We start from the raw sequence: 27078 nt of genomic DNA on the forward strand, positions 1-27078 counted from the left end.
ACATGTATTATATATGATAAGATAAATTTATTTTATTGACAATCAAACTCAGTCACAGTGTTTATAAATAAAAAACAACTCGAGTGGATATAAACTCTCCACACAGCACTGCATGTCCAAGCCCAAACAAATGCTCTCGTACGGCAAAACAGAATAACGTTCTTCTCTTTAGTGTGCTGCTACCGTCAGGAGGGAACCGTATCTCTTATGTGTCCTGTCAACAAACCTAACCTTGACCGGTGAACAAGTGCCCCTTCATCATGACGAGGCTGCAAAGAAACGACTACTTCTTCTAACGATGAGGGAGAGACCATCGACTCATGAGATAAGAGTTATTCCCAGAGACCACATAAATATATTTGCGACCAAGACAAGCAGATGCCAATGGGGGCGGGGCACTCTTGAGGACAACTTGTTCCGGTTGCTCTCGAAGATGAAAATACTCAAATGTTACATATTTACATAATGGCTTATCTTTATGATAGGTCACAATCAATAGGTATTTATACCTAAACAATAAATACAGGAAATGAAGTAATCTAAATTAACAAGCATATTAGTTATCTTAATCTAACAAGGAAATTAGTTGCCCCAGGAGATAACGAAATATCAAAGAATATCCATAACATCCACTTACATCTCTAACAATATCCTTTAATAGAGAATTTTCTAATATTTATAAATGTAAAGCCCAAAAAAATGAGGACATGTGAGAGGGATCTGGAAAATTTCGTACGAAATGGGCAATTTCAAGAACAGGGAATTGCAAGGGAGGAGGGAGAGAAAAGCAGGCGATGCTTCGGCTTGGAAAGTGGGAGCAGTCAAAGTAAACGCCCGCCGGTGGGGACGATTCTGTCTAGCGTTAACGTTGGTTGCGGGATTGATGATTTCTCCGCGGACTCGTGCATAGGGAATAGGAGCAGAAACGCGTTCGGGTCTTTCGGCTTTGCTTTATTCGTTTGTGGACTTTCTTGGTGTCAATTTAAGTTTGCGCTGGCCAGACCAAGAAAAATCAAACTTCAATGGATATAATATGACTAGCTTTGGGAACTAGTTTATAAGCTCTGTCTGGTGATAAAAACAGAATTTGGTTTTCTAGAACGATCGAAAAATTTGCACTTCAAGAAGCATTAGATTTTATATTGGATCCATACTCGTCATGGCCACTGAAGCCAATGTCGAATCGGAGATGGATTCGATTTTCATGTGAATGGGCCCGATTTTGGATCATAGGTAGTCGACGAACAAAAGATGGCTGAAAATGACACAATTTCTCTATGACAAGAAAGAATCGTTTAATTACTTGTTAAAATTTGATAACTAATTGAAAACGAAAATTTTCCATCAATTGATGTTTGTTCTTTTGTTAATTTGTGCTTGTGTCTGCTTAAGTATTCTTTTCTGTTTTAGTAATCTTGACTAGTGTGCAAATGATTCTTATTAGCAGACTCAATTTAATTATATCGTTACTGTATTGTGAGTCTACATTGGGAACGTATCTGTTGGGGCTGACTTCCACGGTAGATGCTAGGCAATATTCCATGTCCAAATTTTCTTTGCTTTTCCACCTTAAGTAATGTTATCTTGCACAAAGTCACGACCATATGCAAGACTCTCTTTGAATGAATGTCCGGTGATGAACGAGATTGATTTCTAAGCGGTGTTGAGGTTATTTATCAATGGCTACATAAAAGAGGTCTAATCAAGTCTAGTCGACTAGACTCTACAATTTAAGACTTGAATACCCGATTTCATCAAAGCTCAACTATTTCGGTTCAAGAACAACTCGGTTTAATTCGACTTGGTTATTATAAATGAGTTGTTGTTGGAGCTTGATTCAAGCTTGAGCTCAAATTCGACTTTCTTGAAATTTGAACGGAGCAGACTCAAACTAGACTCGGTCTTGCATTTGAACTCATAAATTATTTAAGCGAGCTCGAGTAGCTTGATTGGCTTGCATATGAAGAAGCAATTAAAATCTAATTTCAAAGAAGCAAGTGAGAAGATGCTGGCGAAGCATCCGATCGTTTCAATCTAGAGTGTTTCTTATCTTATTCAAGTTGAGTTTTTTCTTCGAATTGAGATAAATCTATTTTTAATCCTCTAATTCATAATATTTATGTGATTGTATGCACAAGAGAGCAAGCCATTGCAATTTCAATGGTGTAGGAAGAAAGTCAGTGGAAGATGACTTACCTCTTTCGGTGCGCGATCAACAATTTCCTGATTGTTTCTCAAGTTAGGAGCGGAATATTTATCATGCGAAGTGGCTATTAATAGTCAGAATCAAGCTGTTTTGGGAATTAGAGTATTGTCTAAATAGGAAAATATTTTCTTTATTCATTCTATATAATTTTTCCTTTTATTGTCCATACAATTGTACTATAAATAGAGCCTATGTACATACAAGTTTTTTTTATGAGAAAGTAATATACAAATACAATTTTCCAATTTCTAGCTCTCCATCCTTTTCTATTTCGTGTCGATTAAAGCATCTTCACAATAGAAATTATGAGACAAATGCATCGAAAGTCTTAAGATTTGCGTATGTAACGCAATCAAGTTATAAACCTTTAAATTGATTAGGTCCAAAACCTATTTTTTTTTAAAAGAAAAGAAAAAGAAAAAAGCAACCAAGTCCTTTCAATGAACAACAATACCCAAAATTGCCTCTATATCATGTGAAAATTGCCTAATTGCATCCTTAAAAAAACATATTTCAAAATAATCTTAAAAACTTAAATGCATTTTTTAGTAAAGATTTATAATTTTTTGTTTTTGACATAATTATTTAGGATTTAAATGGATCAAATTGAACAACTTTTGATTAAGGTTTATGAGTTGATTGAATCAACAGAAAGGTTTAGGACTCGTATTGCATTCTATAGACAAGGTTAAGAACTCGCCATACAATTTCCCCCATATATTAGAACAATAGTAGGAAAAACCCATTTGCATGGAAATTGTATATAATCTATCTAATAAATAAGGGAATAATGCATATATAAGTATTATTGTGTATTGTTAGAAATCTCCCAAAAATCCTCCATAACAAGGATTAGAAGTATCTTGCAAGATAGAGATGTTATACTCAACCCTCGTGAATATATATGGCAAATCAATAAGAAAGAAAAGTCGAAAGCAGTAAATTTTTGAGAAAATAACACAAAAAGTTCCTAAACTTGGACTCAATATGCAGTTTGATCCTTGTTAATTTGGTCAATGTAATCTATGAATTTTAATCCAATGTGCAAGGTAATTCCTAGACTTTTAATTTGTTCAAAATAATCCAATATTCATGCATCATAGTCCATGAACTGTATAAAAATGTTCAATGCACACCCAGTTTATGGACCGTTTGTGTCATTATTCCTAAATGTTTATAAAGGACGGTAGTTATACTTTTTATCACATTTAAAATCTAATGAGAAAAAAACTTGAAAGAGATCATTGTTAGAGGATACATATTTGAAGCACTCTCTCTATCATTTGTTCTTTGAAATTTAAACCCATAAACGCTAAAAATTTGGAAATAACAAATGGATTAAGCAATGCTTACTGAAGTGTGTCGTGACGAGTTCTAGAGGGAAGTTCCCTCTTTTAGCTATATACAATAGATACAAAAATTCAAATATTTGTTTAGCTAAAAACATTATATATATATATATATATATATATATATATATATATATATATATATTTTTTTTTTATTACTTTGCGGCCATAAGCGTTTAGACTGGTTTAACTAAGCAATTTACTTATTACATGGGTCACACATAGATACATCCAGGCACATTTACGTAAAATGCCATAAAAGAGATTATATGTTAAACAAGTACGCAAACTATATAAATAAATGTGTTGTGCTTGGAATTCAAGAATATGACATGATTAATAAAAGCATTTTTGCTCAAATCTGACATAAATTTGTCACAATACTTATTATTACGTGGAGAACTAATTGTCAGCCCCACCCACCCCTGCATGACCTCGTGCGACTATAATCAAAAGATGCCTTAAAACACTCGTAAATTTCTGAGGCATGGAGAAAAGGCAATACAAACATCAACAACATAAACCAAACGGTGCAGGTGAAACTATAGTTTTTTGCAACATGCAATCTCATTCTCATCACATGTGCAACTATATCCTTATGATAAATGCAAATATTATTCTTCTATCCTGCTTTATATTAACCACTGGAATCATCGATAATAAGCCATGTGTCTCGACGATGTAAAAGGAGAAGCACCAGATAGAGATGTTCTCTGGGGCTGGGAAGAAGTAGTCACCGGTTTCTTCTTCTCACGCTTCGTCTCTGACCGCAACCAGGCCTCGACAACTGAGTGAAGATTAGCTGAGCTCTTCAAATCATCAACCTCCGTCAGCCTCTCCCGCCTTCTCAATTCACCATCTTGGATGTAAACAAGATGAGTCGCCCAAGTCTCCAGCCCGTCAAATATGTGCGTCGCATATACTATTGCAGCTCCTCTCTGCAAATGACATTTTAAAGGTGAGATAAGAGCACAGATAACAGCAATACAAGTCACGAAACACCCCAAATGTTAAGACACGCAACACAATCAGATGTACATGCAACAATAGTAGATAGTTAGCATGCTTCCCTATTTTGGTAATGTCAGACCATACTTTTATAAGTAGGCAAATGCTCAATCTGTTACCATATCTGTGTTAGTATCCTCGGGAGTTTAGATGTTATATATATGTAGTAAATTTGGTCACCAGCCCAAATCTTGTAATCATAATAAGTCAGTGGTGAAGCATTGGGTAGCTAAGAAAGAGGATGAAGTGTTTGAAGCAAATCACTCTGCTAAAGAAGTCAATGCTACATCTAAGAAGGATGAGGACATCATTGGCTCTATCATGAAAATGGCGACTTTGGAAGTTTAGACAGCAAATAGGTTTCAGGTTTTGTCTGATGAGGCAAATTTCACAGGATGAACTGGCTGAGATGCCTGATCTGACAGATGATCCCATTGTTGATACTATGGATCCTGTTGCTGCTAACAGATCTTCCACAAAAGTTAGTAAGCCCATGTTTCTCCTATAAGAAGCAGGCCTTTGAAAAAAATTCATTTGTAATTTTGATGAATATGATAGAGCTACGAAGAGGTAGAAAGGGGATCTTGGAGACTCTCCTGACTTGAGGAAATTTGCTGGTGCTTTCGGCTCTTCCTTATCCATGAGTTTCTTTTCATGGAATATCCGAGGCTTTAATAAGCCTTGTAGAAAAAGGAGGTTAAGTCTCCAGTTATGCAGCATAATGTTCATTTGTTTTGCCTCTTCAGAACTGACGTTCAGGCATTGACTATTGATTGTATCGTGGCATCAGCTTACCCCTATTGGCATAAAATTACAAACTATTCTTTCCATCAACTTGGCAGAGTTTCAATTCTTTATAAAGATGCTGTTCAGGTTCAACTTATTTTTGCCAGTTCCCAGTTTATACACAGCTCCATTTTTCTTCAGGAAGATGTTTCTTTAGCCAGTTCTGTGTGTATGCTTCAAATGAAGTATTTGAAAGGAAGTCATTATGGGAGAATATGTCTGCTTTACCCAATGGTGCTTCATTACCCTGGGTTATTCTTGGGGATATCAACACAGCAAGGATTTCTCTGAAGCAAGCAAATCTGATTCTACCCGTGTCTCAGATATGGATGATTTTATTGCTGCCCTGCTAACATCTTAGTTATTTGATCTCAGGTACGTTGCTTTCTTTTTTACTTGGACTAATAAGAGAAATTTGATTTTGAAGAACGAAAACTTAATAGAGTTCTGGTAAATGATGCTTGGTTAAGCACTTTTCCTCGCTCTTCTGCTGAATTTGTTCCAGCAGCTTGCTCCAATCACTGCTATAGTTTGGTCAGACTGAAAGGTGCTGATATGGCTCATCCTAAGCCTTTCAAATATTTCTACGCGTGCCTGTGACGGAGGTGCTTGCTAGCCTATTAAATGCCATTCCCAGAGCTGGGTTTGTCCAGTACCATCCTTCATGTTCAAGAGCCCAACTTACTAATTTATGTTTTACTAATGATTTATGGAGTTCTTCAAGGTGATGATGATTCTCTAAGGGAGATTTTTAACATTATAAACTACTTCAGTGCAATTTCTGGTCTCAGAGTTAGTCCTGCCTAGACTGAGGTGTTTGTAGCAGGTTATCTAGAGAAGCAGATGGCTGAGATATTTACAGATTTGCAGTTTGGGTGCCTCTCCTCTCTGGAAGACTATTTGATAGAGATTGCAAACCTCTTATCAACAAGGTTATGGCTAGATTAAATAACTGGACATCTAAAAAAAATCCCTTATGCAGGCAGGCATCAGTTGATCAAAGCTGTCATATGTAGCCTCGTCAACAATTGGTGCCAAATTTTTTTTGCAATGAAAATTATGCATGCAGTTGAAACAAAATGTAGAGCATTTTTCGGAAAGGGGATTATGAAGCTCGGGAGGAGGGGTAAAAGTTAGCTGGACCAGGTGGTTTGTCAAAACATGAGGGTAGCCTTGGACTACGAAGAAAAGTGGAGCTAGTGCAGACAAAAGATAATAGGTTATCAGTCTACTCAAGGGTGCACAGAGCAGAACTCAGCCTCCTATATAATTAAGTTACTAGCCAAACCCATGGTAGGAGAAAAAGATTGCAATTACCTGATCACACTCTTCCCTCAAGAAATCAAGGAAATCCATCCGAGTGACAACATCGAGATCAACTGTAACCTCATCAAGTAGAAGAACCTGCACACATGTCAAGTGTCAGATCAGATGAAGAAATGACTACTTTTGTCGGATTGACATTCTTAGCAGAGATAATGGATAGCCATTTATGTGGTCAATTCCCGTCTTGCAAGTTGGCATTGTGAAGATAATGAAGATCCGAGGTAAAGCTTTCGAGTCAATGATGAAAGAATGCTCAAAATATTAAGAAACTGGCCCTGCACAGGCCCCTAAGCCATTCGAGAAAACAGGTCTAAGCTAGCCAACTCTCCACGAACTATCATTTTTACGAATGGAATTACCACTCCCCAAAAAATGGATTCCCATCACAGATGTGATCACATTAGACATCTCAAGTTTGAATTGAAATCTTAAATTTGCCAACTCACTCAAATGCAAATGCACTACCTTCAAACATTCATCAGCCAAATATGACCGGAACAGAGTTGTGACACAACCAATACCATTAAAAGACAGTACCCAGGAGACTTTAGGTCCCAAAGACTACAAATAAACATCCATTTATCTTTTCAATCTTAAATTGGTCATTTCTTGTCTTTTTATTGACCCATGCAATTGCACTACCTTCAAACGTTCATCAGCCAAATATGACTGGAACAGAGTTGTGACACAATCAATACCATTAAAAGACAGTACCTAGGAGACTTTAGGTCCCAAAGACTACAAATAAACATCCATATATCTTTTCAATCTTAAATTGGTCATTTATTGTCTTTTTATTGACCCACATCTAATCAACTATATGCCCTTAGCATGAATTCAGTACCTGAAATGGATGAAGAAGACCCATGCAAATCTGGACACGCCGACGCTGCCCATCCGAAACCTTGTGCATTCTCCATTGTAGATCAATATCAAGCAAGTCAATCAACTTTTCTCTCCTCACCGGATCAGCCCCTTCAACTGCCATTATCACAATCTTGAAAAATTCAGATTTGTTACTTGAGCAGGAAAGGCATGAAGGTTGTGAAACATTGGTGCAGATCGAAATGCCAATAACATGACTAAAAAAGAAGCACAATTGTCATAACGAGAGGAGATTTACTCAAATAGACAAGAATAATAGTAAAAGAAAAGGCTACTCAATAGACCTTCCTTTCTCTGCCCCCCCCAACAAAAAAAAAAAAATTCCCAAAACTCCTTTCTCTCTCCATCTGTCAGGGGACAAATGCTGTTCAGAGTTGTTCATACACAGATTGGAATTTCTTACAATTCCAGAATTGCATAGAGGGAAATCAAAACATACAAGCAGACTATCTTTCCAGACTAACCTCCAAATATCATATGTTCTGCAGAGAAGTCTCCCTGTAGTGGAATCTCTCCCTGAAAATTTTAGAAAGAACTTGCTTTATACGTGCTACAGAACTGACTTACAGCATGTTATCAACAAAACCTATATGTTCAAGACATTCACTGCCCCAAACGTAGAAACTAAGGCAACATATTCACATGTTTCTTAAAACTTGCAAACAAACTATACGAAGCTCTTGAGAGTGAAAGTTAACAGAGAAGTCAGAAAGAAAGGAAGCAAAATTAGAAAGAGTAGATCAAGCTAAAAGGAAGATTGTTCCAGACTCGGTTTATTGTAGAGCTAAGAATAACATAATCCCAGAAATACCGAGATTTTCCTCAAGATTTAATTCTCACAAACTGAGATATTTAGACAAGTCAAAAGGTCATGCATAAGCGTACAACCTACCATTACTGGGGCTAAAACATTAAGGTTTCTTCGGTCAGATTAAGATAGCAAGTGGCATGGAGCATTACAATAAGACAACAAATTACAAACTAAGCCAAATTCCATTAAATGGTTTTGCTTTATAAATTCTTTTTGCCAGCTTTTAAGCATGGAGCCTTACTTGATCATTCATATAAGACATAGAAGCATCACAAAGAGACAAGATAGCGCTGCCATTATACAACAGAATCTCTCCCAAAGAAATTAACTTAAGTTTAGGTGAAGCTTTTTTTGAATGGTTCTCTCAATTTTTCACCTGTTCTTGAGGATTTCCAAAAATCTATCGCTGCCATTATACATATAAGACATAGAAGCATCACAAAGAGACAAGATAGCGCTGCCATTATACAACAGAATCTCTCCCAAAGAAATTAACTTAAGTTTAGGTGAAGCTTTTTGAGAATGGTTCTCTCAATTTTTCACCTGTTCTTGAGGATTTCCAAAAATCTATCGCTGCCATTATACATATAAGACATAGAAGCATCACAAAGAGACAAGATAGCGCCATTATACGAAAGAATCTCTCCCAAAGAAATTAACTTAAGTTTAGGTGAAGCTTTTCGAGAATGGTTCTCTCAATTTTTCACCTGTTCTTGAGGATTTCCAAAAATCTATCATTCAATTACAGTATGACAGAAATGACTGACCTAAATATATTATGAAATCAAGAAGACAGTATAATTATTGCAAATGATGGTCTCCAAATATTTCTACAATGGCCAACAAGACAAAGCTGAGAACCTAATTCATGTCCTTGTAAAATTGTAGCAACCTCATCTGTCATATGGAATAAAAGGTAAAAGCGACACATTATGGAATAGGGTCAGGGAACTCACAGCAGAGCCAACCGTTTTACTCCAAGATCCTCCCAAGTAGGCCAAGTCACCGCTGCAGACCAATTGAGTATCATGAAAAGCAGAGCGATTCAGTACTCGGACTACGTTCTGACCTCCGACCATGTTCTTGCCTGCGAGAATTTTCAGTAAAGTGGTCTTGCCTGCAACAAAATTATGTAAAATGAAGGGTGAATTCAAAGACCCAAGAAAGACAACACGACTTTCAGAGAAAATGCGATCAATCTAATCGTAAAGTAAGCCTAGCACTGAAGACGCAAGCAACTTTGTAGAACAAGATCCTTCGATTCGGCATTGAAGAGTGGCCGATCTTCAACCACAGAAACTACCAAATGAAAGTGAGGACCCAACAAACGTGATCCCACAACCCTCAAATGATCATATGGAGGAAGGAAGCTACAATACTTTAACGCTGCAAAACAATCTCTATACAAGCAAAATTGGCATACCCAGATGACAGAATTCCCCCAGATCACAAATGGAATGCAGCAACAACGGTATGCATCAAACTAAAAGCTGCCAAAGAACTAGTGACCGAAAAAGGGATGCTAGAACTAGCGAAAGAAAACGAGAGAAGCGATTGAGGAGATGGACACGACAACGAACGAACCCGACCCATTGGCGCCGAGGAGGAGGCAACGAGATCCAGGAGACACGGAGAGGTTGAAGTCGAGGAACAGCGGGGGCTGCCCTTCGTACGCGAACTGCATCCCGCACACCCTCACGCTGTCTCTCTCCCCACCATCTCCATCTCCGCCTCCCGCTTCTCCTCGCGGCTTGGCAACGTCGCCGACGCCCACCATTCTCATCCCAATCCGCCTCCTTTCTTCGTTCCTGGCCGAACCCAGAACCGCCCCTGCTCTCTGCAGCTCGCCTCTGCTGAATTCCGTGACCTTGTTGGCGTTCGCGTCCCAATATATACGCGCGACCAGCTGAATTTGCTCTCGTTTAGCCACGTCCACGTCTGGGTTTGGTGGGGGGGCTAGGCGTAAATGCTCATCTACTATGCTCCAGCGTCGTCGTCGCTCCCCCTCGTTTTTCTGTGGAGCTGCAGTAAGAAGAACAAAGGAAACAACAGGACTAATGTGTCATTACCAATATAAAAATGCTTCCTTTACGTACCAATGCGCTCGCTTGAACTCATTTTCATTGTTTTCTTTTTATAAGAGTAAGGTAGGTGGGACAGATATTATGTTCGGTGTGCTCACGATCCGAATCAAACTCGTGACCTCGTGGAAGGTAATTGACCATTTCGCCTAAGCCGACCACCTCCACGGTATCCGTGTTTATCGGGCGGGCTATGGGAACTAGGAGCATGGGGTTCTATGTTCTAATAATTCCCGATCTTTGTGGGATGGCATGGCCAAGAATTGCCATGACCAATGAGTATTAGTCCGGGGCATACACATCATATGTTCATAAACTGTTGTGAATGGGACTAGCACGATGACTGCAAAGAGATTGGACGAACAAATCGGCTAAAGTTAATCCTCATATTTATGTACGGTCAAGATGTCTGAATTTTTCCAAGCTCAATCCCAGCACAATAGGCTTTTCACCCGAACCACCTTGAATGTACCTGGGATAACGAATTATTGCCTCCCATTGGCTCTGGCACGGTGGATCTAGGAACTGATTGACTGTTCTTGCTGAAAATTTTTATATCAGGTGATCTGAAAACTAGCCTTTATGCATAAGGATTCATAGGAGTATGAGCTGAATTCGAGCCAAGCCCACCCATCATCTGTTCTCATAAAACACGGCGTATTTCCTTCGACAAGGTTTAATGATTGTCCCTCAAAAATCCAAGTCCAAGGAAACTTTAGGAACAGGGGAAGTATTGGGTGAAGATAGCGTGGGAGACGGGAACATTTCCTGAATGACCCAGAATGGTTGGTGTTTGTGAAGTGAACCCATTTGGACGTAGAGATTTTCGAACGAGAGAACAATAGCGCGACTGCAATAAGGACACACGAACGCTGCCCATTCTTGCTGGTTGCTAGGAATCTTAAGTATGCAAGAGAAGATATTGTTTAGATTCATCCAACGTACAAACTCAGATTCGTAACTCGAGAACTTACAATTTTCTTCCAGACTGCAACTGATTATGTTTAGTGAACCTCCATCGTCTCAGAGAGAGAGAGACAATCGTGACGATGGTCACATGAGCTGCAATCAGCAGGCGATCACAGCGATGGTGGTCGCGTACATTAAAATGGCAGCAACGAGCAAGCGGCATGCAGTGGTCCCAAGCAAATGCCCATGGAGGTCACTCGTTTCTCTTTTGCCAAAGCTGCATGAATGAAAGATTGTGGCCCTGAATGAAGAGATGAAACCAGCATGTCCCAATCCAAAACAAGCATAAAGGTCACCACCACTCGGTGATAACTCTCTTAAGCATCTACTGCTGTCTTGAATGTATGCAGTTGCAGTGAGATGAGGCAAGATTTCATGTACTGATCAATAATCTCAGTTATGGCTGAAGAATTCTATGAATTTCCAGCGATGTGCTCACGATTTCACAATAAGTTGCTCTGACAGGCAAAGCGCAATAGCATTTTAATCAGATGTTAGACAAGCATCTGCAATTCAAGAACAACTGCAAAATGCTCCTTTTTTTGCATAGAGAATAGACATAACTTTATATGAGCCCGACAGAGCTCGGTTAATCAATAGATATAGCTTGTGTTATATGAGCCAGACAGAGCTTATAACCGAGCAAAGTTCGGAAACATCGGTGGACCTCAGAGTGGATTGGCAACAACCAAGTTCGAGAAGTGAAACTTCCCTAACAGTCTCATTGCTTGCAATAGGAGACTCAATTAAAAGGCAGAATTCTGGAACAAAATCAAATAATCAGATGATAAACAGCATCGACACCAAAAAGATCATAATAAGTTGATGAGCTAATGTCAAGCCCCATTGTCAAGAATAACAGAAGCTACATATGCTGTTGGAAAGAGGGACTTAGAAAGGCAAAATCACAATTTAGCCTGAAAAGCATGAAAAATGCATGCTACTCCCAGAACTAATGACAAGCAAATTAGCTAACAGAAAGGTGATATTCCACTTCCAGGGACAGGGACAGGGAAAAATACAAAGATCGGATCGGATCGGATCAGACTCTGGCCCTAGCTGACTTGAAATGCAATGAATGGCACACTGAAACTAGCAGAAAAGTATAATCGAGTCATATTAGAACTTTCGATGATTGGTGTTACACTGACGCACCATGGTCCTAAAACGGATTAATTTGACCTTGCATTAGCTCAGTGGGTAGGCGATAGAACTTGCAATATAAAACGAAGGGGAATGCATGACATACAGAGAAGAGAGGTTCATTGGTGATACACCCATCATGTGGACTTGGTAATATAGAGCCAATCATCCTTTCCAATATTCAAAGTTCCAAAAACTCCTTGTTATCATATCATCAAAGTGGAGAAGCATGATCTGAGTAGTGATTTATGTTAGCATGAGACATGGTATCACATGCACGAGATACTTTTCATTAGAGACTCTCTAGAATGCTCCTTTTTCGGGAGAAGTATATGACCTGCTATTCTAACGTCCTAACTAGAAGTGCTGCCTACCTAAAAAGGGGGAAAGGGAATTGTGAGTACCCATTGCCCATGACCAACACAATCTCAGGACACAAAACACCAAATTGTTGACAATCAAAACACAATAAGATGCAACACAATATAGTAGTCAACTTCATTGAGTCTCATTGAGTACACCATTTATGTAATTCCAACCACTTGAACAACAACAACAATTTCTGAGAACAAAGGTAAAAGACCACAAGGTTGGAGAGTACTCATTGTCAATCCAACGACAAAGTGACTGGCAAAGTCGAATCATGAGAAGGATGTGATTCTTCTAGTTCCACAAGCCGCCGGTGTAGCAGTGGAGGTGGTGGGGGCGGCAGCGGTCACCCCCCTTGCCAGGTCAAGACAACGTCCTGAAGAGCTGGTCTTATTTCCTCTTTCAGTACCTTCTGATACTCCATTGTGTCCCCACTTGACTTCTTCATCTCCACCCAATGAAAAGCCTGAATAATCTCAAAGATTTCTGCATCGAAACCGAGGACACCCTTTCTTCCAGCCTTCATGCCTTCGAATTTCATCAGTCCGGCATCCTTCTTCGTAACCTTCAGCCTCAGGCGCTTGGCTATATCCTCAAGCTTAGAGATTATAGTAGAAGCAGGTTTATTCACCATGAACCGAACTTCCTTTCTTTGATCCACTCCCACAAACAATCCAGACAAGTCCAATACTGGAGAATATGATATGATATCAAAAGCATTCAAGTTGCTAAGCCTCGAAGGTTCCTGCTTTGACTCTGTAATGGAATTTTCACCCTCATCAGGGCCAAATAATTCATCCGCATCAAGAGGCGGCGGTTCTTTCACTTCTCTTACGATACATATATTTCTGGAGTCTAGACCTTTCCGGAACCAAGAACTCTCCATAATCTTGGTCATTGAAATTCTTGTGTTTGGGTTTGGATCTAAGATCTTCAAAAGGAGTCGACACACATCCCGGGCAAACCACTCTGGAAATTTGACTTCTCCCTTTACAATCTTTAGGAGCATCTGCACGCGATTAGAGTCAAAAAAGGGAAGGCGACCAGCTAATAGAACATACAAGATCACGCCACATGACCAAATATCAGCTTTGGATCCATTATAACCCCTTCGATGGATCACTTCTGGAGCAACATAAGCTTCGGTCCCGCAAGTTGTGTGGAGCAACCCATCTTCATGCTTTGATTCAGCAAGGGCGCTCAACCCAAAATCGGAAACCTTCAAATTCCCATTCTCATCTAAGAGCAGATTCTCTGGTTTCAAGTCACGGTGAAAAACACCCCGGCTGTGACAGTAATCAACAGCAGCAATCAGCTGTCGAAAGTATCTCCGTGCGACGTCCTCCTTCAATTTTCCTTTGGCTACCTTGTTGAATAGCTCACCGCCTTTAGCAAATTCCATGACTAAGTAAATCTTGGTCTTGGTGGCCATGACTTCGTAAAGCTCCACCACATGCGGGTGCCTAATTAGTTTCATGACTTGAATCTCTCTCTTAATCTGATCCCGCATTCCAACTTTCAAAACATACTCTTTGTTGATCATCTTGATGGCAACCTCCATACCCGTGCTGATATTCCTCGCCTGATAAACCTTGGCAAACGCCCCTTGCCCAAGTAATCTTCCCAATTCATATCGGTCCATCAGAACACCCCCTCCGTTCTCCATTTCAACCGAGTACTTCACTTACTTTTGTGAAAGCTTTGTACAATATAACCAACCGCCGATATGTACAGAAATTAAAAGGAAATTAGAATTCTATAAACTATATAAAAATATTAATTAAATTAGATAAATATTATTTATTATATATAACTAATAACTATTAATATTAGTTAGAAGGGAAAATGTCACAAATGGTCCCTATACTATTACTCAATGTGCAATTTGGTCCATGAACTTTCGATCGGGGCTCAATTTGGTCCTTGAACTATTAATAAATATCCGATTTGGTCCTTGAACTTTCGATCGGCTAATTTGATCCCCGAACTATTTGATAAATGTTCGATTTGGTCCCTGAACTTTCGATCGGCTCAATTTGGTCCCTAAACTATTGATAAATATTTGATTTAGTCCTTCATTACATTCTTTTCTTTTTTTTTTTTTATAATTATTTTATTATTTTTAATTATTTAATTATTTTTATTTTATTTTTTGCTTCTTCTCTTCCCTCCGCCGCCTCCCGCGGAAGGAAGCCGCCTTGCCCGACGCCGGCGAGGGCTCCTTGCCGCTCCCTCGCAGATCCGCGAGGGAGCCCCTCCCGACGTCGGGCGAGGGAGCCCCTTGCAGATCCGGGCGAGGAGTCCCGCCCGACGCCGGGTGCTCGCCCGACGCCGGGAGGGGCTCCCTCGCGGCCGGCGTCGGCGCGGGGGCTCCCCACCCGACGCCGGAGGCGCTCCTCGCCGGACTGCGAGGGAGCCGCAAGGGAGCCCCTTGCCGGTGTCGGGCGAGGGCCGCCCTCGCCTGCGTCCTGGCGAGGTTCCCACGCCGGAGTCGGAGGGAAGAGAGAAGAAGCAAAAAAAAAAAAAACAATTAAAAAAAATAATAATAAAAGTAAAAACAGTAACAAATGACTAAATCGTGACATTTATCAATAATTCGGGACCAAATTGAGCCGATCGAAAGTTCAAGGACCAAATCGGACATTTATGAATAGTTCAAGGACCAAATTGAGCCGATTGAAAGTTCAGGGACCAAATTGTACATTGAGTAATAGTATAGGACCATTTGTGACATTTTCCCTAGTTAGAAATACATATTCTATTTTAATTTGAATTATGAGTTAAATTAAAAATGACTGTTCTAACGATTAGAATTTCTACTATCTTCTAACACACGCAACATAAACCAGTAATGTGCCAGCTAAATTGCGCAACAAGAAGATCAAACCCACATCAAGCATGAGGAAAATCGGACAAAAACGCAATACCCAGAAACCAAAACCCATAAAAAAAAAATCGAAATTTCCAACACCCAAGAAATTTTCCAGGACAGAACCAGCACAAAAAGAGGGAAAGCATACCTTTATAACAAAGTAGAAGAGAATACACAACAAAAACCAGTAATGTGCCAGCTAAACTGCGCAACAAGAAGATCAAACCCACATCAAACACGCGCAAAATGGAACAAAAACGCAATAACCAGAAACCAAAACCTGTAAAAAAAATACGAAATTTCTGAACACCCAAGAAAATTTCCACGAACAAAAACGCAATACCCGAAACCAAAACCAATATTAAAATAAAAAACTCTAAAGACTCAAGAAATTTTCCAGGACAGAAGCAGCGAAAAAGAGAGAAAGCTTACCTTTATGACAATGCAGAAGAGAACACACAATAAAAAAACAGCAACGTGCCAGCTAAATTGCACAACAAGAAGACCAAACCCACATCAAACACGAGGAAAATCGAACAAAGACGCAATACCCAGAAACCAAAACCTATCAAGAAACCGAAATTGCCAACACTCACGAAATTTTCCAGGAAAGAAGCAGCACAAAGGAGAAAAAAGCATACCTTTATGACAAAGCAGAAGAGATCCGACCCGTGTAAGAACAAGAACCAGATGAAGAGGATGATATTGAAGGAGAAGGAGAAGGAGAAGGAGCGAGGTGAGATCAGAAGGGTCGCGCTGTTAATGAAAAGTAAAATGAATGGTGAGGGATCCCAAAAATCTCTTATAAATGGCACCAAGAAACTTGCTACTCAATTGTTAAAAGGTTCTCGAACTAAGTCTGCTTAAGAATTAAGCATGCCTAGTGGACTTGCTTCAAGTCAACAAATAAGGAGGAAAAGAAGAAGTTGGACTCTTTCTATTGTTGGCAAAAGGAAAAGTCAACAAAAGTCAACAAACGTATTGGGAACCCCAGATTAAGGAAGAAGCAAAGAGAATATCTGGAAGAATATCTGGAAGAAAGAGATGAAGAAGCGAGCTGAAATTTATATTATTTTCTGTACTGAACTCATGTCTATAAACAAGAATTAGTGGACATTTGCCCTCGGTAGTAGAAAATTAGAAAGTCTCCTTCCTTTCCTTTGCAATACCAACTATCATAATAGAAGTATTTCTTTTCTTATCCCATGTTTCCTTGCCCTAGCAATTCACTCATATACACATCATCATTACTGGTTCCAAGCCATATTTCACACACGCACACTTGCACACGTACATTTCTGCAAAATTCTCAATCCATCATTTGGAATATTCACTCATTTGTTCTTGGGCCACGGCTTCGGGGATTAAAAACGTGCAGCGTCCTCCCGTGCTTTTGGCATTTTGTCAAAATCTCGCCACCTGTACAACCCCTTTTCCCTGTTGTGGCGGTCGTGACAAGGAAAGTTCACCCTTACCAAAAAAAAAAAAAAAAAAAAAACAAGGAAAGTTCACGTCTTTCTCTCTTCGGTGAAGAGGGTTCCTAAGGTTGCCCGGTTCGATTGAAGGTTGGGTTAGTGTCATAAAAAAATTAAATTAATAAATTTATAACAAATTTAGCTCAAATTAATCGATACACTTATGATAAATTTATCTAAATTAATTTTTTGACTACCACTAACCAAAATAAATTTGATTAACAGAAACCACAAGCTAGTACATTTATATCAAATTTATCCCTTATGAAAAATTGGATTGATACTACAAAAAATCCCAAATCAATATACTTATAACAAATGAATGATAAAAACCTCAAATTAGTACACTCCATCGATTGCTATATGTCATTCAATTCAGCAATTTAAAAATAAAATTTAATGGAAACTAATATAAAGTAAATTTGTCACGGTATACTAGTTTAAGATTTTTTTTTTTTTTTTGTGAAATCAACTATTTCTCATATGCTATTGCAAATTGATATATTTAAAGGTTTTCTCCCTTTATTTTTTTGTTTTGCTATGAGTTTTTATTTTGGATTGAGCAATCAAGTGTCGAGTTAGCTTCTAATAAGACTCAAAACCATGACCATGAGAAAATGAGCAAAGTTCCTTACCATCTAAGACAATACATTATATTTAGATCTCAAATGTAGTTATATTGTCAAAATCTTATATTAATTAAAAGAATAAAAAGCAACACTCAAATGAACAACACATAGCTATTATCTATCTTCTCCAAACAAAAAAAGAAAAAAAAATGAAGACCATATTCTCTATTTACTTACACACTTCTCAAGGGCTTGTCCTAGATGAAATGGGTTGGATAATTGCTAGACCTATCAAAATGGTCATAGACCCATTTCTTAACCCAATATATATACGCGACCAGCTGAATTCGCTCTCGTTTCACCACGTCCACGTCTGGGTTTGGTGGAGGCGCTAGGCGTAAATGCTCTTTTTTTTTTTTTTTTCGGTGGAGCTGCAGTCGTGCTCGCTCTTCAGCCATAAGAACAACAGAGGAAACAACAAGGCTAATGTGTCATTACCAAAATAAAAATGCTTCCTTTACCTACCAATGCTCTCGCTTAAACTCATTTTCATTGTTTCCTTTTTATGAGAGTAAAGTAGGTGGGACAGACATTATGTTCGGTGTGCTCACGATCCGAATCAAACTCGTGACCTCACAGAAGATAATTGACCATTTCGCTAACCAATTCGCCTGAGCCGACCACCTCCACAGTGTCTGTGTTTATCGGGCGGGCTATGGGAACTAGGAGCATGGGGTTGTATGTTCTAATAATTCCCAATCTTTGCGGGATGGCATGGTCAAGAATTGCCACGACCAATGAGTATTAGTCCGGGGCATGCATATTATACGTTCATAAACTGTTCTGAATGGGACTCGCACGATGACTGTAAAGAGATTGGACGAACAAATCGGCTAAAGTTAATCCTCAGATTTACGTACGGTCAAGAATCTGAATTTTTACAAGCTCAATTCCAGCACAATAAGCTTTTCACCCGACCCACCTTGAATGTACCTTGGATAACGAATTATTGCGTCCCATTGGCTCTGGCACGGTGGATCTAGGAACTGATTGACTGTTCTTGCTAAAAAGTTCACACCAAGGTGAGTAATGCAATAGTTCCACTGGAGAAGTGATCGATAACAGGTGATCTGACAGTGCCCTCATCCATTAGGAATCATAGTAGTATCTGCTGAATTCGACCCTAGCCCACCCATCATCCATTCTCACAAAACACAAGGCGTATATCCTTCGACAAGGTTTAACGATTGTCCCACGAAAATCCAAGTCCACGGAAACTTTAACTGAACATTTCCTGAATGACTTGGGATGGCTGGTGTTTGTGAAGTGAACCCACTTGGATGTAGAGATTTTTTTAATGAGAAATACTGAGTGACTGCAATAGAGACATGCAAACACTATTACTATAATATTTAAATGATAAATTATACATTCATCTAACAATTTGAGCTTTTAAAATAATATCATAATATTTAAATAATAAATCATACTCATCTAATAACTTAAACTTTTAGAATAATTAACAATGATTCCATAAAATCTTACATTATATCAATGCTAAAGGTCTTAAATTTTAATATTTTCAAACTTCATATGCCTTCCTATTTAAATTTTTCACCCTTAATACTAGTCAAAAGACCAAGTCAGCTTTTAAAATAGTTGATAATAATCTCATAAAATTTTACAATTACCCGTTTTTGCTAGTTGCTAGGAATATTAAGTATGCCAGAGAAGATATTGTTTAGATTCGCGTAACGTACAAACTCAGATTCATAACTCAAGAACTCACAATTTTCTTCAAGACTGCAATAGATTTTGTCTAGTGAACTGTCTCCATTCTCTCTCTCTCTCTCTCTCTCTCTCTCTCACGGAGACGATCATGAAATTGGTCACATGAGCTGCAACCGACAGGCGATCACCGCGATGCTGGTCGCGTACTTTAAAATGGTAGCAACCAACAAGTGGCATGCAGTAGTTTTTAGCAAATGTCCATGAAGGTCACTCGTTTCTCTCGTTGGCCAAGTAAAAACATAAAGAGTCATTCGCATGAATTCAGAGAATGGAGCTATTGCCAGAGCTGCATTAGTTAAAAATTATGGCCCTGAATGAAGAGAAGAGAACAGCATTTCCCATCCCAAAACAAGCGAAAGGTTCACCACCACTTGGTGATAACTCTCAAAGCATCTGCTGCTGTCTAGAGTGTGTGCAGTTGCACCGAGATGAGGCAAGATTTCATGAACCCACCAATCATCTCAGCTAAGGTCGAAGAATTCTATGAAATTCCAGCAATGTGATCATGATTTCACACTAAGTTGCTCTGACAGGCAAGGCACAATAGCATTTTCATCAGATGTTAGACAAGCATTTGCAGTTCAAGAACAGCTGCAAAATGCTCAGTTTTTGCATAGAGAATAGATGTAGCTTGTGTTATATGAGCTGGACAATGCTTATAGCAATGTTTGGCAACATCGGTGGAACTCAAGAGTGGATTGGCGACGACAAAGCTCAAGAAGTGAAACTTCCCTAATAGTTTCATTGCTTGCAATAGGAGACTCAAATTGAAAGGCAGAATTCTGGAACAAAATCGAATGATCAGATGATAAACAGCATCCGCACCAAAAAGATCATAATAAGTTGATGAGCTAACGTCAAGCCCCATTGTCAAGAATAACAGAACCTACATATGCTGTTGGGAAGAGGGACTTAGAAAGGCAAAATCACAATTTAGCCCAAAGAGCATGAAAAATGCATGCTACTCCCAGTACTAATGACAAGCAAATCAGCTAACAAAAGGGTGATTTCCATTCCAGGGACAGAAACAGGGAAAAATACAAAGATTGGGATGCCGAAGGGGAACTCCGCAAAACAGGAGACAAACATGTACCCAATTATCAAGCAGTTGATTGGTATTCCAAAGGGGAACTCCGCAAAACAGGAGACAAACCTGCACCGAATTATCAAGCAGCCGAATGAGTCAGAACATGATACGAATGCTTTGGAGAGACCGGATCGGACTCTGGCCCTAGCTGACTTGAAATGCAATGAATGGCACACTGAAACTAGCAGAAAAGTATAACCGAGTCAAATTAGAACTTTGGATAATTGGCGGTACACTGACACACCATGGTCCTATTAATTTGACCTTACATTAGCTCAGTGGATAGGCGATAGACCTTGCAATTTAAGACGCAGAGGAATGTGTGGCATATGGAGAGGAGAAAGTTCATTGTTGATACGCTCATCGTGTGAAATTGGTATTACAGAGCCAATCAAGCTTTCCAATATTAAAAGTTTGAAAAACTCCTTGTTATCATGTCATCAAACTGGAGAAGCGTGATCTGAGTAGTGATTTAAGTTAGCATGAGACATGGTATCACAAACACGCAATACTTTTGATTAGAGACTGTCTAGAATGCTGCTTTTTCGGGAGAAGTATATGACCCGCTATTCTAATGTCCTAACTAGAAATGCTGCCAACCTAAAAAGGAAGAAAGGGAATTGTGAGTACCCATTGCCACCAACACAATCTCAGGACACAAAACACCAAATTGTTGACAATCAAAGCACAATAAGATGCGACACAGTATAGTAAAGTCAACTTCACAGAGTATCACTGAGTACACCATTTACGTAATTCCGACCACTTGAACAATAGAAACAATATCTGAGGACAAAGGTGAAATCCACAAAGTCTGGAGAGTACTCATTGTTAATCCAACGACGAAGTGACTGGCAAAGTCGAATCATGAGAAGGATGTGATTCTTCTTGTTCCACAAGCTGCTGATGCAGCAGTGGAGGTGGTGGGGGTGGCGGCGGTCGCTCTCCTTGCCAGGTCCAGACAATGTCCTTGAGAGCTGGTCTCATTTCCTCCTTCAATACTTTCTGATACTCCATTGTGTCCCCACTTGACTTCTTCATCTCCACCAAATGAAAAGCTGGAGTAATCTCAAAGATTTCTGCATCAAAACCAAGGACACCCTTTCTTCCAGCCTTGGTGCCTTCAAATTTCATCAATCCGGCATCCTTCTTCTTAACCTTCAGCCTCAGGCGCTTGGCTATATCCTCGAGCTTAGAGATTATAGTAGAAGCAGGTTTATTCACTGTGAACCGAACTTCCTTTCTTTGATCCACTCCCTCAAACAATCCAGACAGGTCAAATCCTGCAGAATATGATATGATATCAAAAGCATTCAAGTTGCTAAGCCTCGAAGGTTCCTGCTTTGACTCTGTACTGGAATTTTCACCCTCATCCGGACCGAATAATGCATCTACATCAAGAGGTGGCGGTTCTTTCACTTCTCTTACAATACATATAGTTCTGGAGTCTAGACCTTTCCGGAACCAAGAACTCTCCATAATCTTGGTCATTGAAATTCTTGTGTTCGGGTTCGGATCTAAGATCTTCGAAAGGAGTCGACGCACATCCGGGGCAAACCAGTTTGGAAATTTGAATTCTCCCTTTCCAATCTTTCGGTACATCTCCATGAGATTAGAGTCATGAAAGGGAAGGTAACCAGCTAATAGAACAAACAAGATCACGCCACATGACCAAATATCCGCTTTGGATCCATCATAACCCCTTCGATTGATCACTTCTGGAGCAACATAAGCAGGGGTCCCACAAGTTGTGTGGAGCAACCCATCTTGACGCTTTGATTCAGAAAGGGCACTCAACCCAAAGTCAGAAACCTTCAAATTCCCATTCTCATCTAAGAGCAGATTCTCTGGTTTCAAGTCACGGTGACAAACACCCCGGCTGTGACAAAAATCAACAGCAGCAATCAGCTGTTGAAAGTATCTCCGTGCGACGTCCTCCTTCAATTTTCCTTTGGCTACCTTGTTGAATAGCTCACCGCCTTTAGCACATTCCATGACAAAGTAAATCTTGGTCTTGGTGGCCATGACTTCATAAAGCTCCACCACATGCGGATGCCTAATTAATCTCATGACCGAAATCTCTCGCTTAATCTGATCAATCATTCCAACTTTCAAAACCTTCTCTTTGTCAATCATCTTGATGGCAACACTCATGCCCGTGCTGATATTCCTCGCATAATAAACCTTGGCAAACGTCCCTTGCCCAAGCAATCTTCCCACTTCATATCGATGCATCAGAACACCCCCTCTGTTCTCCATTTCAACTGAGTACTTCACTTACTTCTATGACAACTTTGTACAATATAATTAACAACTGATATGTACAGAAATTAGAAGAAAATCAGAAATGCTCAACCATCTTCACAGACATCATACTTCAATATAGCATATTCTCTCAAGTTACACTTTATAGAGGGCATGTGAGAAACTATGATGACTGATTTATCAACTAACTCCCCCAACTCATCCAATATAATCAAGGGCTCTACACATAGAGTTAAAGCCCCATCAACCTTCAGAAAAGGATTCTCAACTTTCAAGCACATTTTTCAGCATTCCCAGGTTGTGGTGATTTCCTAGAGACTACTGAAGAAGGGAAGCACTCTGCAAAATTAAGTGTCTGAGGGCACAGGGAAGAGCCAAAACTAAGCTTCAATCTGCTGCAAAATGCTAGAAATTTATCCTGCAACAGAAAAAAGGTAGAAGAGGATACAGTCATTGTCGAACATGATGTTGAAAGAGTGCATGACTCTGACCGTAAATAGCTCGAACGCCATTTAAGCAGCCCTATACACATGAGATATGCACCATCCAAGAGCTGCAATCACTACTGAACCAAGAATCAAGCGAAGCAGTTTGCAAAAATTCAGATTAAGAACTTAACCAGATATAAATTAAGAAAGAATATGACATATTTCTTGAAGAACGTGGAACATCACAACATGAGAGCAGTACAAAATATTAGACATGACATTGATCCAAATCTCCGACACAACATCAGCAAAACAATTCAAAAGTTACAATAATGCCAAATATCCATTGCATTCACATAGTTGTCTCTTGAACACTAACAAGTTACAAAAGACGGCTCAAAAACAATTAATGGATCAAGTTCAGTGTCGAATAGAAAGATGCCTAAAAAGAACTTCAATTCAAAAGAGGGGAAAGCTTGAAAAGCGCTTTCCCCAGCAAAGAAAGATCTTTGAATCTAGAACAACCACAATAAACAGAACATAAACCAGTAATATGACAGCTAAATTGCCAACCCACATCAAACACGCAAAAATCGAACAAGAACGCAATACCCAGAAACCAAAACCTATTAAAAAAGCAAAATTTCTAAAAACCCAAGAAATTTTCCATGACAGAAGCAGCCCAAAAGGAGAAAAAGCATACCTTTATGATAAAGCAGAAGAGAATACACAACATAAGCCAGTAATGTGCCAGCTAAATTGGGCAACAAGAAGATACAAACCCACATCAAAGACGCAAAAAATCGAACAAAAACGCAATACCCAGAAACCAAAACCTATAAGGAAAAACGAAAGTTCTGAAAACCCAAGAAATTTTGCAGGACAGAAGCAGCACGAAAAGAGTGAAAGCCATACCTTTATGACAAAGCAGAAGAGTATACACAACATAAGCCAGTAATGTGCCAGCTAAATTGGGCAACAAGAAGATACAAACCCACATCAAAGACGCAAAAAATCGAACAAAAACGCAATACCCAGAAACCAAAACCTATAAGGAAAAACGAAATTTCTGAAAACCCAAGAAATTTTCCAGGACAGAAGCAACATAAGCCAGAGTGAAAGCCATACCTTTATGACAAAGCAGAAGAGTACACACAACAAAAACCAGTAAAGTGCCAGCAAAATTGCGCAACAAGAAGATCAAACCCACATCAAACACGGGCCATATCGGACAAAAACGCAATACCCAGAAACCAAAACCTATAAATAAATAAATTAAAAAAAAAAAAAAAAAAAACCAAAATTTCCAGCACTCAAGAAATTTTCCAGGACAGAAGCAGCATAAAAGGAGAAAAAAAGCATACCTTTATGAAGAAGCAGAAGAGATCCGACCCGTGTAGAACAAGAACCAGATGAAGAGGATGATATTGAAGGAGAAGGAGAAGCGAGGTGAGACCAGAAGGGTCACACTGTGAAGGAAAAGCAAAATGAATGGTGACGTGAGGGGAGCCAAAAAACCTAAAAATCTCTTATAAATGGGAACCGCACACCACCCACCACGAAACTCACTATTCAATTTGCCGTTTCGAATATTCACTCGTTTGTTCTCGGGCCACGGCTTCAGCAGGGCGCCATTCGCCCGGAGATGAAAAACGTGGAGTGTCCCACCATGTTTTGGCATTCTGCGATTCAAAATCTTGCCACCGGTACACGCTCCTTTTCCATGTTGCGGCGGTTGTAATAAGGAAAGTTCGCCTCTTTCCCTCTTTGGTGAAAAGGGCTTCCTGGGTCAAGATTCCCTGGTTAGGTTGAAGGTTTGCCTAAATTAATTTTTTGATTATACTGACCAAAAAAAAAAAAGAAACAAACAAAAATCGTCAATTAATACATTAATGACAAATTTATCATTTGTTAATCTTCGTTAAATTAGATTGATACCACAAAAAATCACAAACCAATACATCTATAACAAATCACCTAGATTGATACCACAAAAAATCACAAACCCCACCTTCCTCGGGGATACGCGTATCTGATAACAAATGAATGATAAAAACCTTAAACTAGTATTGATTACATCTATAACAAATGAATGATAAAAACCTCAAACTATATATTCTATCAGTCAATTCAGTAATTTAAAAATAAAATTTAATAGAAATTAATATTTGGTGAATTTAACTTACCTGTAGGCAGCAAAGTTGGTTAGGGCTTAATCGACCTTGAGATCTTGGCTTTGATTTTCCAACTGGTTGATTGTAATTTAAGTGTGGAGCCATGGATGGTAGGGTCCCATGCTAGTCCTCCTTAAGGTATAGTCGTTGGTCTTTGCTAGTTAGTGTCCGGCAGAGGCCATGAACACCTGTAAGGTGTGTCAGGACGATCATCGGTATCAAAAAAAAAAAAAAAAATATATATATATATATATATATGTGGTAAATTTACCATAGATTTTATTGATGTAAGATGGCATAAATTTGTTGCAATTATATTAATTTAGAGTTTTTTGTTATTTTAACTCTTTAAGATTTGGTGTTGAGTTTTGAACTAGGAGGACAATTCTCGTACTACTCTTGTCATGAATTCGTGTCCGACAAGGTTTCATGACTTTAATGTAGTTCTGACCGAGGTGGTACAAGAAAAGAGGAATAATGGCTCTATTATTCATTATGGCTATTAACGATGGAGATTGCTTGATTTATTTGATGACGCAATTGAGTTTGGATTCTGCTTCCTACCAATTATTAGGAATATGGATCACCGACATTGCTTAGGCTCCGTTCATTTCTTAAAAAAGAAAGAATAATTTAGAGAATATCTTTTTTAAAAAGGATCACTTATCTCACTCAAAATTATTAATCAATAAAAAAATTTCTTTTATTTTTTATAACAATTTATATCTCAATAATTCAAGCGATCAATTTTAGGGAGATATTTTTCATATCATTCATTTTTCGCAAAACTAATGCACTTTTAATCTACTTTATAATTTTCTAAATCAATTTGGTTCATAAATGAGAGCACATGAGAAAACGGGAAAGGAAAACAGGCACTTGCGAGTTGCGACAGACAAATACAGTTGGTAATCTAATAAAGAAGATTTTTTTTTCTTTCAAATCTTTGTGATACGTACGATAAATATTTTGAAATTGAATTAATTCTTTATTACACATGCTCAAACATATCCATAAAACGCTCCTAGTCAAAACTTGCATATGCATGTTATTAATGTAACTAACCCGCACGGGCATGTTATGAGTTCAACTCGTGACGACAACTACATACTGATAAGCAAGGCATAAACCCTAAGTATCGAAGAGTCGTGATTGTATTCAGTCATCAATTTGATCTTGACTTGAAATCTATAGCTCTTGAACCTAATTGGCACGTGCAATTGATGAGGGCAAAACTCGAATTTGGCTGTACTCTCTTTCTGCGATCGGAGTTGCGCATGAAGCTTCCTCCGCCTCTGATCACCCGTTTCCAACTGCCGTTCAAGACCACCGGTCTCGGCGGTTAAAGGGTCTCCACCAATGAGAAAACGACACGTGGGGCTGTTGGGAAGCTTCCCATGCTCGGACTATGTGGGCCCACGTGGCCTTGCCGCGTCTGCCTGGCGTGCGGCCGAAGCGTTGCCAATTCCGGCCATACGCGTGTC

The 27078-nt window shown here is 39.1% G+C and overlaps 3 protein-coding genes across 6 annotated transcripts; all 3 read right to left on the reverse strand.

Annotated features, from left to right (window-relative positions):
- Positions 1 to 3999: 3999 nt before the first annotated feature.
- On the reverse strand, positions 4000 to 10391 carry LOC104431810 (ABC transporter I family member 19). Its single transcript, XM_010044386.3, has 6 exons — positions 9956 to 10391; positions 9328 to 9488; positions 8025 to 8076; positions 7520 to 7656; positions 6667 to 6753; positions 4000 to 4493 (listed from the first exon to the last, which is right to left on the reverse strand). Exons 1-6 carry the CDS (start codon positions 10152 to 10154, stop codon positions 4206 to 4208), a joined length of 924 nt encoding a protein of 307 aa, XP_010042688.2. The 5' UTR covers positions 10155 to 10391; the 3' UTR covers positions 4000 to 4205.
- Positions 10392 to 13036: 2645 nt separating this feature from the next.
- On the reverse strand, positions 13037 to 25110 carry LOC104431545 (CBL-interacting protein kinase 2-like). 4 transcript variants are annotated; one of them, XM_039309343.1, is made up of 4 exons: positions 24990 to 25110; positions 24785 to 24889; positions 21646 to 23410; positions 13037 to 13267 (listed from the first exon to the last, which is right to left on the reverse strand). In XM_039309343.1, exons 3-4 carry the CDS (start codon positions 22984 to 22986, stop codon positions 13172 to 13174), a joined length of 1437 nt encoding a protein of 478 aa, XP_039165277.1. In that variant the 5' UTR covers positions 22987 to 23410; positions 24785 to 24889; positions 24990 to 25110; the 3' UTR covers positions 13037 to 13171. The 4 variants fall into 4 exon arrangements, with proteins under 4 accessions (XP_039165277.1, XP_039165280.1, XP_039165270.1 ...); XM_039309346.1 differs by having other exon boundaries at positions 24978 to 24996; XM_039309336.1 differs by lacking the exon at positions 24990 to 25110 and having other exon boundaries at positions 24785 to 24950.
- Positions 13073 to 16597, reverse strand: LOC104431643 (CBL-interacting protein kinase 2). The gene is made up of 2 exons (XM_010044270.3): positions 16447 to 16597; positions 13073 to 14651 (listed from the first exon to the last, which is right to left on the reverse strand). Exon 2 carries the CDS (start codon positions 14597 to 14599, stop codon positions 13280 to 13282), a length of 1320 nt encoding a protein of 439 aa, XP_010042572.2. The 5' UTR covers positions 14600 to 14651; positions 16447 to 16597; the 3' UTR covers positions 13073 to 13279.
- Positions 25111 to 27078: the final 1968 nt, after the last annotated feature.

The sequence above is a fragment of the Eucalyptus grandis genome, chromosome 1 (genome assembly GCF_016545825.1).
Source record: "Eucalyptus grandis isolate ANBG69807.140 chromosome 1, ASM1654582v1, whole genome shotgun sequence".
In the NCBI taxonomy this organism is placed as follows: Eukaryota; Viridiplantae; Streptophyta; class Magnoliopsida; order Myrtales; family Myrtaceae; genus Eucalyptus; species Eucalyptus grandis.